The 13,975-nt window shown below is 48.1% G+C and overlaps 1 protein-coding gene across 1 annotated transcript in view; it reads right to left on the minus strand.

Moving 5' to 3' along the window:
• Positions 1–1,163: 1,163 nt before the first annotated feature.
• The window catches only part of FN1 (fibronectin 1), a 71,110-nt gene continuing 58,298 nt past the window's right edge, over positions 1,164–13,975 (minus strand). Inside the window, 12 exon segments of the mRNA XM_075933958.1 lie at positions 1,164–1,933; positions 2,360–2,470; positions 2,871–2,977; positions 3,798–3,923; positions 5,478–5,642; positions 6,718–6,856; positions 7,638–8,116; positions 9,377–9,466; positions 10,525–10,704; positions 10,933–11,022; positions 12,044–12,220; positions 12,963–13,050. Coding sequence (XP_075790073.1) covers positions 1,859–1,933; positions 2,360–2,470; positions 2,871–2,977; positions 3,798–3,923; positions 5,478–5,642; positions 6,718–6,856; positions 7,638–8,116; positions 9,377–9,466; positions 10,525–10,704; positions 10,933–11,022; positions 12,044–12,220; positions 12,963–13,050 — 1,827 coding nt within the window. The 3' untranslated portion in view covers positions 1,164–1,858.

Raw genomic sequence — 13,975 nt, forward strand, 5'->3', positions numbered from 1 at the left:
CCCCCCCCCCCCCACACACACACACACATGTATTATGAATCTCTTGTTAGGTGAGATCCATTACTAGCAAGAGTATTTGAACAAACTAGGCTGCATTTTGATTTTTTTTTAATTTGCAGTTTTGAGAATAATACAGATGCAGCAGCCTATTTTTGGAAGAGGAGTGAAGTATGAATCTAAATTCTTTGAGGCAGGTATCTTTTTTGTGTGCTCAGAAATGAGCGACTGAATTATCCTCCATCCATAGTTATAAGGAGAGGGAAATTAAGATAATTTATAATCTTCCCCCAGTGCTTACGCTGTATGGGCAATTGTGTATCTAAGGAATAGGCCTGATTTCAGAGACTTAGGTTCAGTTCCTGCCTTTGCTACTTTCCTTTGACATCCTGGGTGAATCATGTGAGTACAGCAAATATTTAAGCATATGGCTACATTTAAGCATGTCAGTAGTTCAATTATAATTGATGAGAGAATACAAGTGCTTGAAGCTAGTCACATATTTAAGTACCTTGTTGAAATGAGGCTATTCTTCAGTTTCCTGTATTTAAAAAAAAAAAAAGAGAGACTTCCTTTGTGTGATATCAGATGGGCTCTGGCTTGAAACACTCACTCACTAGCTCTGTGGGATTTGTCCTAACTCCATGCTGCTTTGAGTTCCACTGGTGTGTTGAGGCTACTGTCATTCAAATATTTTCTTAGTTCTCGTAAAGAAAAAGCAGCAATCAGCAAATACTCTTTTTAGGTTCATATTGCAGAGATGGCTGTCCTATCTTAGGGTGCATCTACACAGCACCCTAAACTTGAAATAAGATACTCAAATTGAGTAGCACAAAATGTGCATTTCATTTCAAAATGTGGGTCTACACAGCGCCAAATTTCAAAATAATGCGCTATTTCCAGACATCCCTTAATCCTCGTGGAACGAGGTTTACCAGGATGCCAAAATAGCTATCCCGCGTCTTAACAAGCTGCCCGTCATCTCGAAAAATTTTCAAAATAATGGGCGCACTATTTCAGGATACCTCTGGTATCCCGAAATAGCCATGCAGTGTAGATGCACCCTTACTTCCAAAATCAAAGCTATTCCACCATACCCCTTCTTTCCCTGAGCCTCTCTGCAACACTACAAATGAAATTAAAAAAAAAAAAAAATCACTGATCAGTTGGTTTGTAAATCTTTTTATTAAAAGAGTTGTCTTTCCACAGTAGTAGAGCTTTGGCACTTACAGTATAAAAATAATCACCGATCATAATTACACCCAATTCCTCTGTCAACTGCATACTAAATGTCAATGCATTTTTTTCCTCATATAAAAACACTTGAGGGACGGGGAACAAAATTGATAAATAACAGTATGAGATACAAAGATACAGCTAGAAAAATAATAGGATCATTTAGAAAGAATTAGGACTGTGCATATTTTAAGTATCACAGTGATGGAGTATGCAGTCACTAGATTATTGCTGGCCGCACACATTGGTGGAAACAAAGTGTGCAGTGTACTTTCCTGTAGAGTCATTCTCATTAATTTGTTTGCATGGCATGGGGGCATTCTGTCCCATTTGTTCCCCCTCCACACTCTACTGGTATTATTTTGATCTCCAACCAATTCCCAATTTAGCGTCTTTCATTTGAAAATACTGAATGGTATTGAACACTGAGAAAAGAGACAATACACTGAGAAAAGTCTGAAACAGTCCAAGCATGATGCTTGGAGAAGCTGTGAGTTTGAGCTTAAGCTGGGTAAGTGACTCTGGAGCAGAAGGACGTTCTCGAAGATCTGGTTTTGCAAGCATCACCCCAGTTTGGATGGTCACCTTGATCAGTTTGGGTCGGTGTTGTAAGACTTACTGGGAGTTACTTTCCCGGTCGATGTTGTCTGTCGGCCTGCACATCCAAGGGCATGAAGCACTCAATCGGGCAATTGACATTCTGTCAGGAGGAAAGAAAACCCATTAGTGCTAGAGACCTCATAATCTCAGCGGAGAGAGGCAGCCAAACTCTTTGCATTTGCAGCTGTTAAGATTTCTCACTACAAACAAACCAGTCTATTGATTTGCCATAACGTGAAGGTTTGGAAAATGCAGCAAAGTAGGAGAGTATTCTTTGCTAAACAAGGCCAAGTTTTTAGGACTCCTGCATTCCCGGCCCCAGTCCTAACTCCTGCATCCACCCCACACATCCCGCCCTGAGCTCCCCACACTTAAATTACAGGTAGGTACTGTTGTATGGCCAGCCCCCCACCCTTAGTCCCTGGGGGTGGGTTTGTGAGGAGAGTACCTGTGAGAAATTTAGTTAATACACACTTCCCCCACCCCCAGGCAAGACTCAATGAAAAACGGGGGCGCCTCAACTTACAGTATTTGTGCTCTGGTGGTATCTCTGTGAAAACTGCGTGTAGGAGTGGCCAGCAGTGCCGTCGGGGGCCGCCTCCGCACCAGGTCTGCGGCAGTTGTCACAACGCCAGCCCTTTGGAAACACACATCCCCCAGTCAGATGCCGTTGCCGTGCAACAGGGAAACTGTTTCATGAACACCTCTCCCCTCAGTCCCAATAGCATCTCCCACATCCCTGCCGACTGAACCCAGGACTATCCCCGCTAAGCCATTAGTGTGGAAAAATGTTAGGCAAGTCTGACTAATTCAGCAGCTGGCCAGGAGATGAGCTAGCCCCTTGTGACCCATCTTCAGAGACTACGAATGGCCTGGGGCCGGAATTTGAGAACCTCTAAGTGGTGCACTGGAAACGGCACAAAGGAAGCCAACTTGCACTTCTGAGATTCACCTCTGATTTTTTCTCTCCCATCACCTAAACCCTGATTTTTCCAATCCTATGCCTCATCACAGCAGGCCAGACTAGTTCTACCTACCTGCTGTCCTCCGTAACAAGTACAGGAGCAGATAGCACCCAGGTATTCTTTCTGCCACTGTTCTCCTACGTGGTACATCTTCCCATCGTCATAGCACGTGGCCTCATCTACGGAGAAGGAGAGGAAGAAGTAAGAGTCTGTCATGGTTGATAATTGCTTTTATGGATTAAGACCTTGGGGGAAAGGCAGGTGGTTTGTCACATGGTTGATAATTGCTTTTATGGATTAAGACCTTGGGGGAAAGGCAGGTGGTTAGTTAGAACAAGAACCTAGGAGCCAGAACCACCATTTCCAATTTGGCCAATGATTCACTGATTGGCTTGGGGTAAATGAGTTGGTTTAAAGCACTCACTTATCAGCTGTAAGACAATGCAGTTGTCTGTCTCAACTAACAGCAGTAAAGGTTGATGAGCCTGCTACAGCCTTGTGTAACACAGAAGGGTCTTTTAGTTCATGCTTTCAAATCCAGAGATCCTGCCTTAAGTCCCTGCAACTGTTTACCCACCAGGGGGCGCCATGGTAGAGCAAACCAGACATTTTAACCGCACTTAGGGCACGTCTACATTACACAGAAGATCGACGCTCCAGAGTTTGATCTGGCATTCGACTTAGTAGATCACGTATGAACTTGTACATGGAATACTGAGGGCAGCTCCGGCTGGTGTCCAGTACTCCTCCTTTTGTGAGGAGTAAGGGAAGCTGAAGGGAGCGTTTGCTTCCGTTGGTCTCCTGCTGCATGGGCAGTATGGAAACTCAATTTAAGATAGGTCGACTCCAGCTACGTTATTTACGTATCTTATTTCGACCTTCAGCTGTGGGGTAGACCAGGGCTTAGGTCCACCCATTCTGTGGTGAAATTCTAAGAGATGGGTAAGATGAAAGCCTGAAAACAGAGTTCGTGTCAGCATGCACCATGAAGGGACGTACGTGGGTCACACTTGAATTCTCCTTTTCCGTTGCCAAGACATGTGCAGCTCATCATCTGGCCAGTCTCGCCCTGGCGGTCCCACTTCTCCCCGATCTTGTAGCTCACTCCGTTATCATGGCACCATTCTGAATGAACCAGAGGAAAGAGAGGCAGGTGGTTAGTCTAAGCCCAGTTGCTTAGGGGACGGAGAAATCCTCTATGAAGCCTCATAGACCAACCCAAGGAAGGACAGAGAAATCCAAAGTCCAAGGAGAAATTCACTGCTTGTGTAAACTGGCACAATTCTGTGGACTTGAGTAGAGTTGTCTCAAATCGACAGTTGGGGAGAGGAAGCATGAGAGGTTTAGCCAAGGAGGGCCATTTTAAACTTTGGAAAAGGTGTGAGGAGCTTCCCCAGGAAAGTATGGGTGGGAAAAGTTGTTAATGTCAATTGGGTAGAGATGGGATCCTGGGAATTGACACTTGAGAGGGGCAAGGGAGGAAGTGTACTAGGCTGCATCTAGACTGGCAAGTTTTTCCGCACAAGCAGTCGCTTTTGCGCAAAAACTGGCCGCTTGATTTTGCGCAAAAGCACTGATGTTTTACTGTCCGAAATCAGTGCTTCTTGCGCAAATGCTTTGATGTTCCCGTTCGGGCAAAAGCCCTTTTCCGGAAATGTATTTGCGCAAGAGGGCCAGTGTAGACAGCTAAAAACTGTTTTGCGCAAAAAAGCCCCAATAGCAATCGGGGCTTTCTTGCGCAAAACCGCGTCTAGATTGGCACGGACGCTTTTCCGCAAAAAGTGCTTTTGCAGAAAAGCGTCTGTCAATCTAGATGCTCTTTTCCGCAAATGCTTTTAACAGAAAAACTTTTCCGTTAAAAGCATTTGCGGAAAATCATACCAATCTAGACGTAACCCTTGTGTTTTAAAAAAAGTAACTACAGCATTTCACACTAATAATGGGAAATTAAACTTGGTGTACCATATGATGAAATAGAACGATGAGACCTTTGAACAAATGTCGTCTTTGTGGCAATTAGCTTTGAAATCTATGTACAACAGAAATTCCCTTTGTGCTTTGCTTAACTTTGTAACAGAAAAAAAGCACAATTTAAATCAGCAAGAGGCATGCCCTACAGAATCACTTAATCACGCTGACTGTTTCATCCCTTCGCCTTCATCTGAATTTTGTCAACTCCTGCAAAGACTCCAACTCCACGCTACTGCCACAGTGCTGTTTGGCAGTGCTGACCGCCAGCCTCATGGTGTTACGAGTGCCTATTCAAAACCAGCCATGGACTTTGTCCCATGCTCACAGAACTGAATGGCAGTGGTAGCAAATCCATTGCACGGATGTACAAAATTAGAGTTTAGAGGTTAAATATATTTAATCCTCAAGGGGTGCTTAAATGACTGTTCAGAGCCACTTTACCAACTCAGTCGCTCTCATTTTTAAGCATTAACTGGATTCCCCATGCAAGGGAAGGGAAAAAGATTGTTTCCTTTCTAAAGCATTATAAATAAATAGAGACATGGCCACAGCTGAACAGCAGTTTTCAACCACAGTTAAGTTTTCCATCGTTGAGTCAGGTACTAGAATATGCATTTATTTGCCTCATGTTTGGGTCTGCCAAACATGCGAGGGGTGCTCATTTAGCCCGGTGTGGAGTGGTAGGCAGGGGTGGACCAAGCTACTCACTAGAGGAGTCACATCTGAAGTGACCACTGCCAAAGCCTAAACATTGGCACCAGAGTTTGAAGCCCGTATCAGACAGCCGCTCCCATTCCTCGCCGATGGAGTAGAAGGAGCCAGTGTATGTGTCGTAGCAGGTGTCGTCCGATGGCTGGTTCACACCTTCAGACACTGGAAAGAAAAGCAAGCAAGCAGGCGTCAGACACGGGATACAAGCCTGGAAAGAAGAACCGTGGTAACTGCATGCACCTTCCCTTAGGGCTGGAGAACTTGCTTTGCATCAGTACTACAGCCTCCTTAGGAGTTATTTCCCAGGTGCTCCTGGCGGAGCGGTAGGGGGAGGATAAAACCCTCATAGGTGAAAGTAGGGTTTTTTCCTTCATTTTGAGCTGCCAGGTTTCACGGGTGCACGTTTTGCATTTGCTGCTGGAAAGCAGCGATCAGACTCACTTGCCTTTGGAGAAACATGCTGCCCTCACACAGAGCAGTAGGCATTTGGATTCTATGATGCACAATGGGGGGCAGGAGTTAAGGCTTTGTTGTGGGTCAGAGTGTAAATGACAGAGGTGTACACCTCTCAGGGAGCTATAATGCTCTTGTAGGTTCCCAAAATCTGCTCAGGTGCAGAGTTAGGTTCTACCCAACTGGTTGGCTTGCATACAGAGAACATGCCAGGCGATTTACAGCCAGGAGAGATGTTGGTTACACCACAGCTGGGAGCCACGAACTGGACTCTGTGGCCCACAGCCTCCGAACAGGCAACTCTGTTAAGCAATGAGATAATTCACCGGGCCAATCCCCATCCATGGGTCACTGGAGCCGAAAGAGGAGATGAACCCTGAGTTAGTCCTTCCTCGGAGTAGGTACATTTGTTTGGTACCAGCAATTTGGCATAGAAATGTCCGCTATGACCCCAGCATTATCACAGCCCTAGCATCTCTGACTTCCTCTAGGACACTCCCACACTCCCTCTTACAACAGAAGTTGGAGCAATAAAACAGCCAACAGAAGTTGTCATCCACCTTGGGTCTCTAAGCACATTCAAGCAGCAGCCTAGCATAGCTCTGATCACCAAGGTAGTGCTGCATAATCATCTGTGCCATAAAGCCAGTGTCCATTGAAACGAAAAAACAAACGGATTCTGCCAATGTATGGCATGACAGCTTAGCACCCGCCCAGTGGGATCTAGGCTGTGGATCAGAGGTGCAAAGCAGATTTTTGCCCAGACTTTCCCGCGTTAACCTACCCGCATTGCCTACGGTGACGACCTCTTCCAACACCTTGTGCCTCCTGCGATCTTTCAATGCCTCCACGATGATGTTGTAAGTGGCCCCGCGGGTGAGGCCGGTCAGTGTAGCAGACGAGGAAGTTCCAGGAACTCTGAACTGCAATTACATTGCCACAGAATTGACGTTAGAAAGTGCGTGCTTCTCCGGCTGCAAGCTGGTGTCTTCGTACGGGACTCAGTGGGAGAGGAAGGTGAAGGGACTTGCCCAAAACACCCAAGTCAACTTTGGTAGACCAAGGACCACCTTTAGATCAGCAATAGTAACCTAGCTTCCTCATTCCAGTACTGTGATACTATCATAGAAATGTAGGCTTGGAATGGGCCTCACTAAGGCATCTTGTCCAGTCCCCTGCACTGAAGCAGGTCTAAGTGTTATCAAGACCATCCCTAACAGCTGTTTGTCTCACCTGTTCTTAATAAAGCCCTCCTGTGATGGAGATTCCACAATCTTATCTAGGTCTCTTGCCAAGCACTTATAGGATAAGATCCCCAAGCATCACCATAAGGTAGTGCTAATCACCATAAGGTAGTGCTAATACCGTGTAGATCAACGGTGTTCCGGGGTCCTTGTGTTCTCCCCTAGTCACAGCATCACTCTGAATTTCCTGCCCCTCAAGACCCAAAGAGCATTAACCCTTTTGTTACTGCTAATCTGGGAAGTGGCCTGCAGACGGTACTTAGGATGGACGCATATAAGCAAATTCTAGAATGCACCCACGGGAAGTTAGAATCTAGAACAAACTCTTAGCAATTCTAGAATGCACTCAAAGGAAGCTAGAATTGGTCCTTTCTCCTTAAATGTGCATGGGCTGCCATTGTCACGACCCACCTGCTAGCAGAACTCACAGTGCATCTAAGAAAAACGAACAGTTCATTACCTGTAAAGGTTCTTCATCAGTGCCCACTGGCTGGCAGGAGATGACGTATTCAGTGCTCTCCAGCAGGGGCCTCCAAGAGATGGTTGTTTGAGAGAGAGCTTCCTGGCCTGTAGTGTCATTGCGCCTGGGCCCTAGTGAGTGAGGGAATGAAGGCTGAACCAAGTCCACTCTCTGTATTGAGTACCTGTTACCAAGGTCAATCTCTTCATCCACATCTGGGGTCTGCAGGCCCGGCCGGTGCCGAATGGGGGTCGCCGTGGTGGGAGCGGTGGTCCTTCTAAAGCCGTGTTCCTCAAAAAAGACTTGTTGTCCCTGGTTTCCTAGCGTTTGCTGGCCACTGGTGCCTGGAAGTTGGATACCGTTTCCATTGTCAAACCTGTTGGTGAGATAAGGTGTCCTCTCCACGGTGGAAGGCACGTCCAGAATCTCCGGTCCACCTTGGTTGGGATGCGGCAGGGTTACCAGCTTCGGGAGCTCGTCTAGCCAAAGAAAGGTTAGAAGCAATAAAGCCAAGCACCTTAAGCCCCAGCGTTAGTAATAAACTAGGCAACTACAGCGAATGCTGTAAACTGCTCAAAGCAACTCAATGTTAGCAGCTGTCTCATGAGTACAGCTCACTTTTTAGTACCTCTGGGAGGACTGAGGCTTTTTTTCCCCTCTATATTTGAGGGTGAGAACTTTTATTAATTTTCACACTATAGGTTGAACCTCTCTAGTCCAGAACTCTTAGGTTGAACCTTTCTAGTCCACAACTCTCTGGTCTGGAAGCATCCATCATCCGGAATGATTTAAGTGGACATCCAGCTCACTAATCGTGGGTGTGTCCACTCTTCCTGCAGTCCCATAAAGTTTGTTTACGGCCACCAGTCCTGGCTGTCCGTGTTCTGTGCTGTTATTTAGCTCCAATTTACCCCTAAAAGTCCTTTAAGAGCCCAATAAGTAGTGTGTTGTAATGCAGCTAGATAACATGAGCTCCCATAGTCCAGAAGATTCTTGGGTTGGAACTGATAGAGTCCTGAGGGTGCCAGACTGGAGAGGTTCAACCTATATTGAGCCCAAGCTGTGATCACTGCACCGCAGAGATGCCACCAATATGCAAATTAAGAAAAGATGAGATTGAAATAGACGTTCGTAGTCTATCCATTGAAGATTCCCTTAGCATGCGCCTAAGGTTTTCACTATTATGCTACTCAGGTCTCCAGCAGGACAGCAAGGATTTGACTTGCTGCATCCTCCTTGAAGACTAGACACAAAATTCAGACAACTTCAAACAGATCAAGTGTTTATCCAATAAACATCTTCTGACTAGGTGGGCTTCTCCCACTGAACCCATCACAGGCTAGAAGGAAAAGCGAGCGTTCGCCTTCATTTCATTGGGGAAGGGAGACACCCAGAAGAAAACAAACCAAATGCAAGCTCATGTCCTCTGTTTGAGCCCACTGAAATGCGCTTTACATTGTTCTGCAATAGAAGAGGCCGTGTGCTGAACAGTTGCTTATGAAAACTTGGCTCTTTTTTTTTTTTAAGAGGGGAAAAAAAGACAATGACAGCAGAATGCCACTTTGTACAAGCAGACGGTCACTTCGGGAAAGCATGTACTCAATTAATGACGTACTCAACTGAAAAGGATATTTTAAGCAATGTGGTAACGTTAGCCGTCTGGAAAAGACATTACCCCAGAACTGAGACTAATTCCCCAGGGAGGAAAAGAGTCAACTTCTCAGAGAAAATTATTTTACCTGTCTTTTTCCTGCCAACCAGTGGCTCGCTCTTTTGAGCATTCTTCACAGCGATGATGTAGATGGTATATTCAATTCCTGGCTCCAGACCTGGGGAGGAGAAGAAGAAGGAAGCCCTTAGTTACTAAATGATAGTCTGGGATAGCTAACCAGAGACTTGTCACGGTTTTGCTCCCTGCTGTGGTTTCTAATGCTCCTGCTCACCACACAAGTACACTGCCTTCTCCAATCACAGTCCTTACCAAGCCATCGGTTGTGATCGCGATTGTCCCCCATAATCCTTTGGGGAGGAAAGACCTGGACTCTAGAGCTCCCATTGTGAGTGAACAACGAAGACACTTCAGACTGTGTTTGCTAAAAAGCGACAGCAGGCTGGATAGTTGCTCAGTGAGGGTTAGGCCGTGCACACGGGCCAGCTCAGAGGTGCAGTGCTGGAAACAGCGAGGGAGCCAAAGTGTGATTCTGGGCACCAAAAAGTTCTCTTTGGCTTCTCCGAGCTCTAGCTGAGCATAATCGGCACCAGCCCCTTCCCGGGTACAGGTGATTGGTCCTTCCGTGCTTGCTCAGCAGCATTGGCTGGCACATGGAGGGGGATGGAGTGGAGCCAAGGTTCTGTCCACATGCACCCCTCTATAGCAGTGGTCTCCAGCCAGTAGACTGGGATCTTCTGGTAGGTGACTGACTGGTTTGACCAGCCACTTCAGCTGCCCCTCCCACCATTGCCATGCTACTCCTGCCCCCCAGGACACTCCTGCTTGCTGTGGAGGGAAAGGAGGGGGTGCTGATGTCAGGGTGTCCCCTCACTGTTCTCCTTTATCCCATCTTCACAGAGCAAGCAGGGCAGGGCCTCCGAGAAGGCAGGGGGAAGGAGCTCCAGCCGTGGGCAAGCTGGTGGTGGCTGGACAAGGGTATTTGGGTCTGAGGTAGAGCCTGGATTGACTTAAATTCAGAAAGGGATCTTGGGCTTACAAAGGCTGGAGAACACTGCCCGACAGTGTTGGATCCCCACCGGGGCCAAGACCTATGGTGCTGGTAGCCATATGCTGTGCCCTACCCCCCAAATCACGTAGGCAAAGCCCTCAAAGAGGGATGCTCCGGTCAGCGAAGAGGGCACTAAGCACAGGAACTCCCCAACGGGACAGACGTACCGGTGAGAGTGGCCTCCGTGGTGCCAGCGCGAGGGCGTGGGATCAGCTCCTTGGGCTGTGCGCCAGGTCTCTCGTATTTGATGATGTAACCTGTGATCTGGGCCCGGGGCGGCTGCCAAGTAATCAGCTGGGAGTTGCTTGTGGTTGTGAGGAACCGCAGGTTGGAAGGCGCATCGATGGCTAAGAGCAAACAAAATCAGTTCAGCAACGTCGTAAAAGCCTGCAGGACTTCATGTCCCTTGTCCTGAGGGCTGAAGAGAAATAAAAGGTTTCCCTGGGCTGCGATCACCCACTGCTCAAGGGGAAGAAGATGGCGGTGAAATGCAGTAAAATATAGCCATGATCAAAGTCAAAGACAGCTCAGGTAGAATTTCCGTTTGTGTGTAAACAAACGCAAAGCACCATTACCGGTGGAAGCATCAATCACGAAAGGGGAACTGCGGGCATTCTCATTCATGGTGTAAAGGTAGATCTTGTAGTCCGTGCCTGGTTGCAAGCCTGGAATTGGAGTAGAAATAGGACACTTTCAGCCTTGCTGGTTAGAAAGCAGCAGCAATCAACGCTATCACCATACTTTAACTAGTTCTTAATGCCCGGGTTGGCTGTAGACTTGCAAAAAACAAAAGATGAGATTTTCAGAAGCATCCCTTTGTCTTAATTTTGCTCCTGCTGAAGTCAAAGGGAGCAGAATGAAGTTGACGCCGAGTGCTTTTGAAAAACCTCCCTCCTAAATCCGAGAAGGTTGTTACCATTGAGAAATACCCATCTTCTAACGGGGCAGCTAGCCTTCTCCCACCACCACTGCTGTCTCAACGTCTGATGCAGGGCACAAAACTATGCTCAGTGAGTGCATAAAGGATTGCTACCAGGAGATGGGGACGTTGTTCTCATTAGTTCTGAATGATCGGGGGAGGACTAACGACGGGACAAATGAAACAAGGGAACCAGCAGAAAACTTGAGCGCAAAGAATGGCAAGGGAACGTAAGCAAGAGGGTAGAGTCCCCGAAGATCTATTCAGATCTTGGAAGATTCCTAATGAGGAGGTTGAGAAATATCAGTCCTGCATAAAATCCGATAGCTGGAACTCTGGACTAACAGGGCTCTCCGCAGGATATGAAACAAGGTCTGCAAAGGGCAAGTGAAAAATGTGACCCTAAGAGAGTATTAATGGTGTGAACAAGTGCGCTTCCTTGGCAGCTGCTCTGGAACACACTTCCCTCCCCGGCCGAACCTCACAAGACTGGTTTCCTGCACTCCCATCCCATCCAGGCCTCATTCAGCAACCTCTCTGGTGAGCGTCAATGGGAGCTCTCCTCTCCGAGGGCCTGGGAGGACGGAGTTTTGCCGAGGGTGCTCTGGGGAATGTGTGCACGTTACACGATCAGCAGGAGGAAGCCCAAAGTCCATCTGAGCTCCATTCCCACCCCAGGATCCCCAGCACAGAACCACCAAGTGTGTCTCTGAGCTGGGCAGCTGAAAGATTACAAGGGAGAGGCGGCTGCTGAAGGAGCTATTTACCGGTGATGGTGTAGGTTCTAACATCAGGAGTGATGGTCCGTTGAATGGGGCTCTGGCCATCTGCCGGCACGGCTTCCACCTGGAAACCGGTGATGGTCTCGGTCTTAGTGCGCCAGGTGATTGTGATGGTCGTCTCGGTAGCGTCTGTCACACGGGCCCTGCGGGGAGGGCTGATGTCTGCACAGAAGGAACTGAGGTCAGTCTAACGCACTGGTTTTCACATTAGGAGTGGTGGGATGTTGGGTGCTAGGTCTCATTGCTGCAAGGGGATCAGGTGATCAGTGGGGGCGCTGAGGCAGCTCCCTGCCTGTCCTGGCACCACAGACTGTGCTGTGCCCCGGAAGTGGCCAACTCCTAGTTGGGGGCGGGAGCAAAAGAGCCCACAGGGCACCATGCACTGCCTCTGCCCCCAGCACTAACCCCACACTCCCATTAGCTGGGAGCCTGCCGCCAGCTGCTTCTAAGGTGCAGCAGGGTCTGTAGAGTCAGGAAGCTGCCTCAGCCCCCCTGCTGCACTGTTGACTGGTAGCTGCTCAAGATAAGCCCTCCTACTCCAGCTCTCCCCCCCTCCCCAAAGCCAGAGCCCTCTCCTGCACCACAAAGCTCTCCTCAGCCCCACCCCGGAGCCTGCACTCCTGTCCCATTATGTTGGGCAACAATATTCTTAAACTGGGTTGTGAGAAAAAAGTTTGAAACCCGCTGGTCTAATGAACAGATGTGATATTTGGGGAGGGGGAGGAATAGGGGCATTAAGAGAAAAAATTCCCCTAACAGAACCTATGAAATTCATCAGCTGTTTTCAAAGGGCCACATGCTCCTGTGACTTCACCCAGTTGCTTCTGCTGGGTCCTTATTCAGGACTTAGCCGGCGGACTCCATGCCTGCTACCTGCTGCTATTTGTAAGGCAGGGTTGCTTACTCTCAAGGGTGGTGACCACACCATGGGCCGGCGTGCTAGTCAGAGAGTCCTTCAGAGCGTACACACTGACTTCATACTTGGTTGCCACCTAGAAATAAAGGCACACAATGGTAAGGCAGCGCCGTGGAACGGCTAATCTTTAGGAAAGCAAGTCAGGTTGGGACACTAGGGAAATAACAGGCGCTTATCCGGTAGTTGGTCAAGTCCTATTGGCTAGTCACTATGGATGTCCCTCAGCAGCCTGGTTAGATTTCGTTCCAGTTAAATGCAGAACAAGAAGGCAGGCCCGATTTTCAGCTTCGAGAAATAGCGTCTCTTGGTTCAGGTCAGTGGTAGTTAGTGTAGTATAAAACAGATGCAAGTCAAAGAGATTCAGACTGTCTGCCCTTTTTCCCCACTCTCATGTTTCAGATAAAACAGCTTGAAATCGTGACTTTAAAAATACATTGGAAATAAATACGTGAAAAAGAAAGAAGTGGGAAGGCTGGTAGAGCACGGGCTGCTGGCATGGGGAACCCCAGACTGTCCATGAACGTGAGCCAGCATTTGGGAGTGCAGTCGTGGTATTTACTGGCAAGGTAGCTGACCAAAGAGAAGCGTGATTATCTGCTTTCTGTATCTACATCTCTAATAGCATGCACGCTGAGGGGCGCCGACAGCCTCCCCGGGCCTCTGGGCAAAGCAGAGGGTGTCCCAGCTCCATGCTCCCAGAAGGGGCGGAGTCTTGCCTGCAAGGGGTGGGGCCAGAGGCATCGGCAAGCCTGCACACACACGGAAGTAGAAGAAGTTACAGTGGAAACCTGAATGACTTTGAGGGGCAGAAAGTCGTCTCTGGGCTCCAAAGGCTTAGTACTCGTGAGACGAAGGTAATCATGGCCTGCGCTACCGAACGCTCACAGAAACCTGGTACTCCCAAAGGGGGCTCTGCTTTGAGCAACACTTCCACGGAAGTTCCAATTAAACGGCGATTAATTGGGTCAGATCAGCCCTGGACTCCATGGAACCAATCCAGT

This window comes from Pelodiscus sinensis, chromosome 7 (assembly GCF_049634645.1).
Source record: "Pelodiscus sinensis isolate JC-2024 chromosome 7, ASM4963464v1, whole genome shotgun sequence".
NCBI classification, from domain to species: domain Eukaryota; kingdom Metazoa; phylum Chordata; order Testudines; family Trionychidae; genus Pelodiscus; species Pelodiscus sinensis.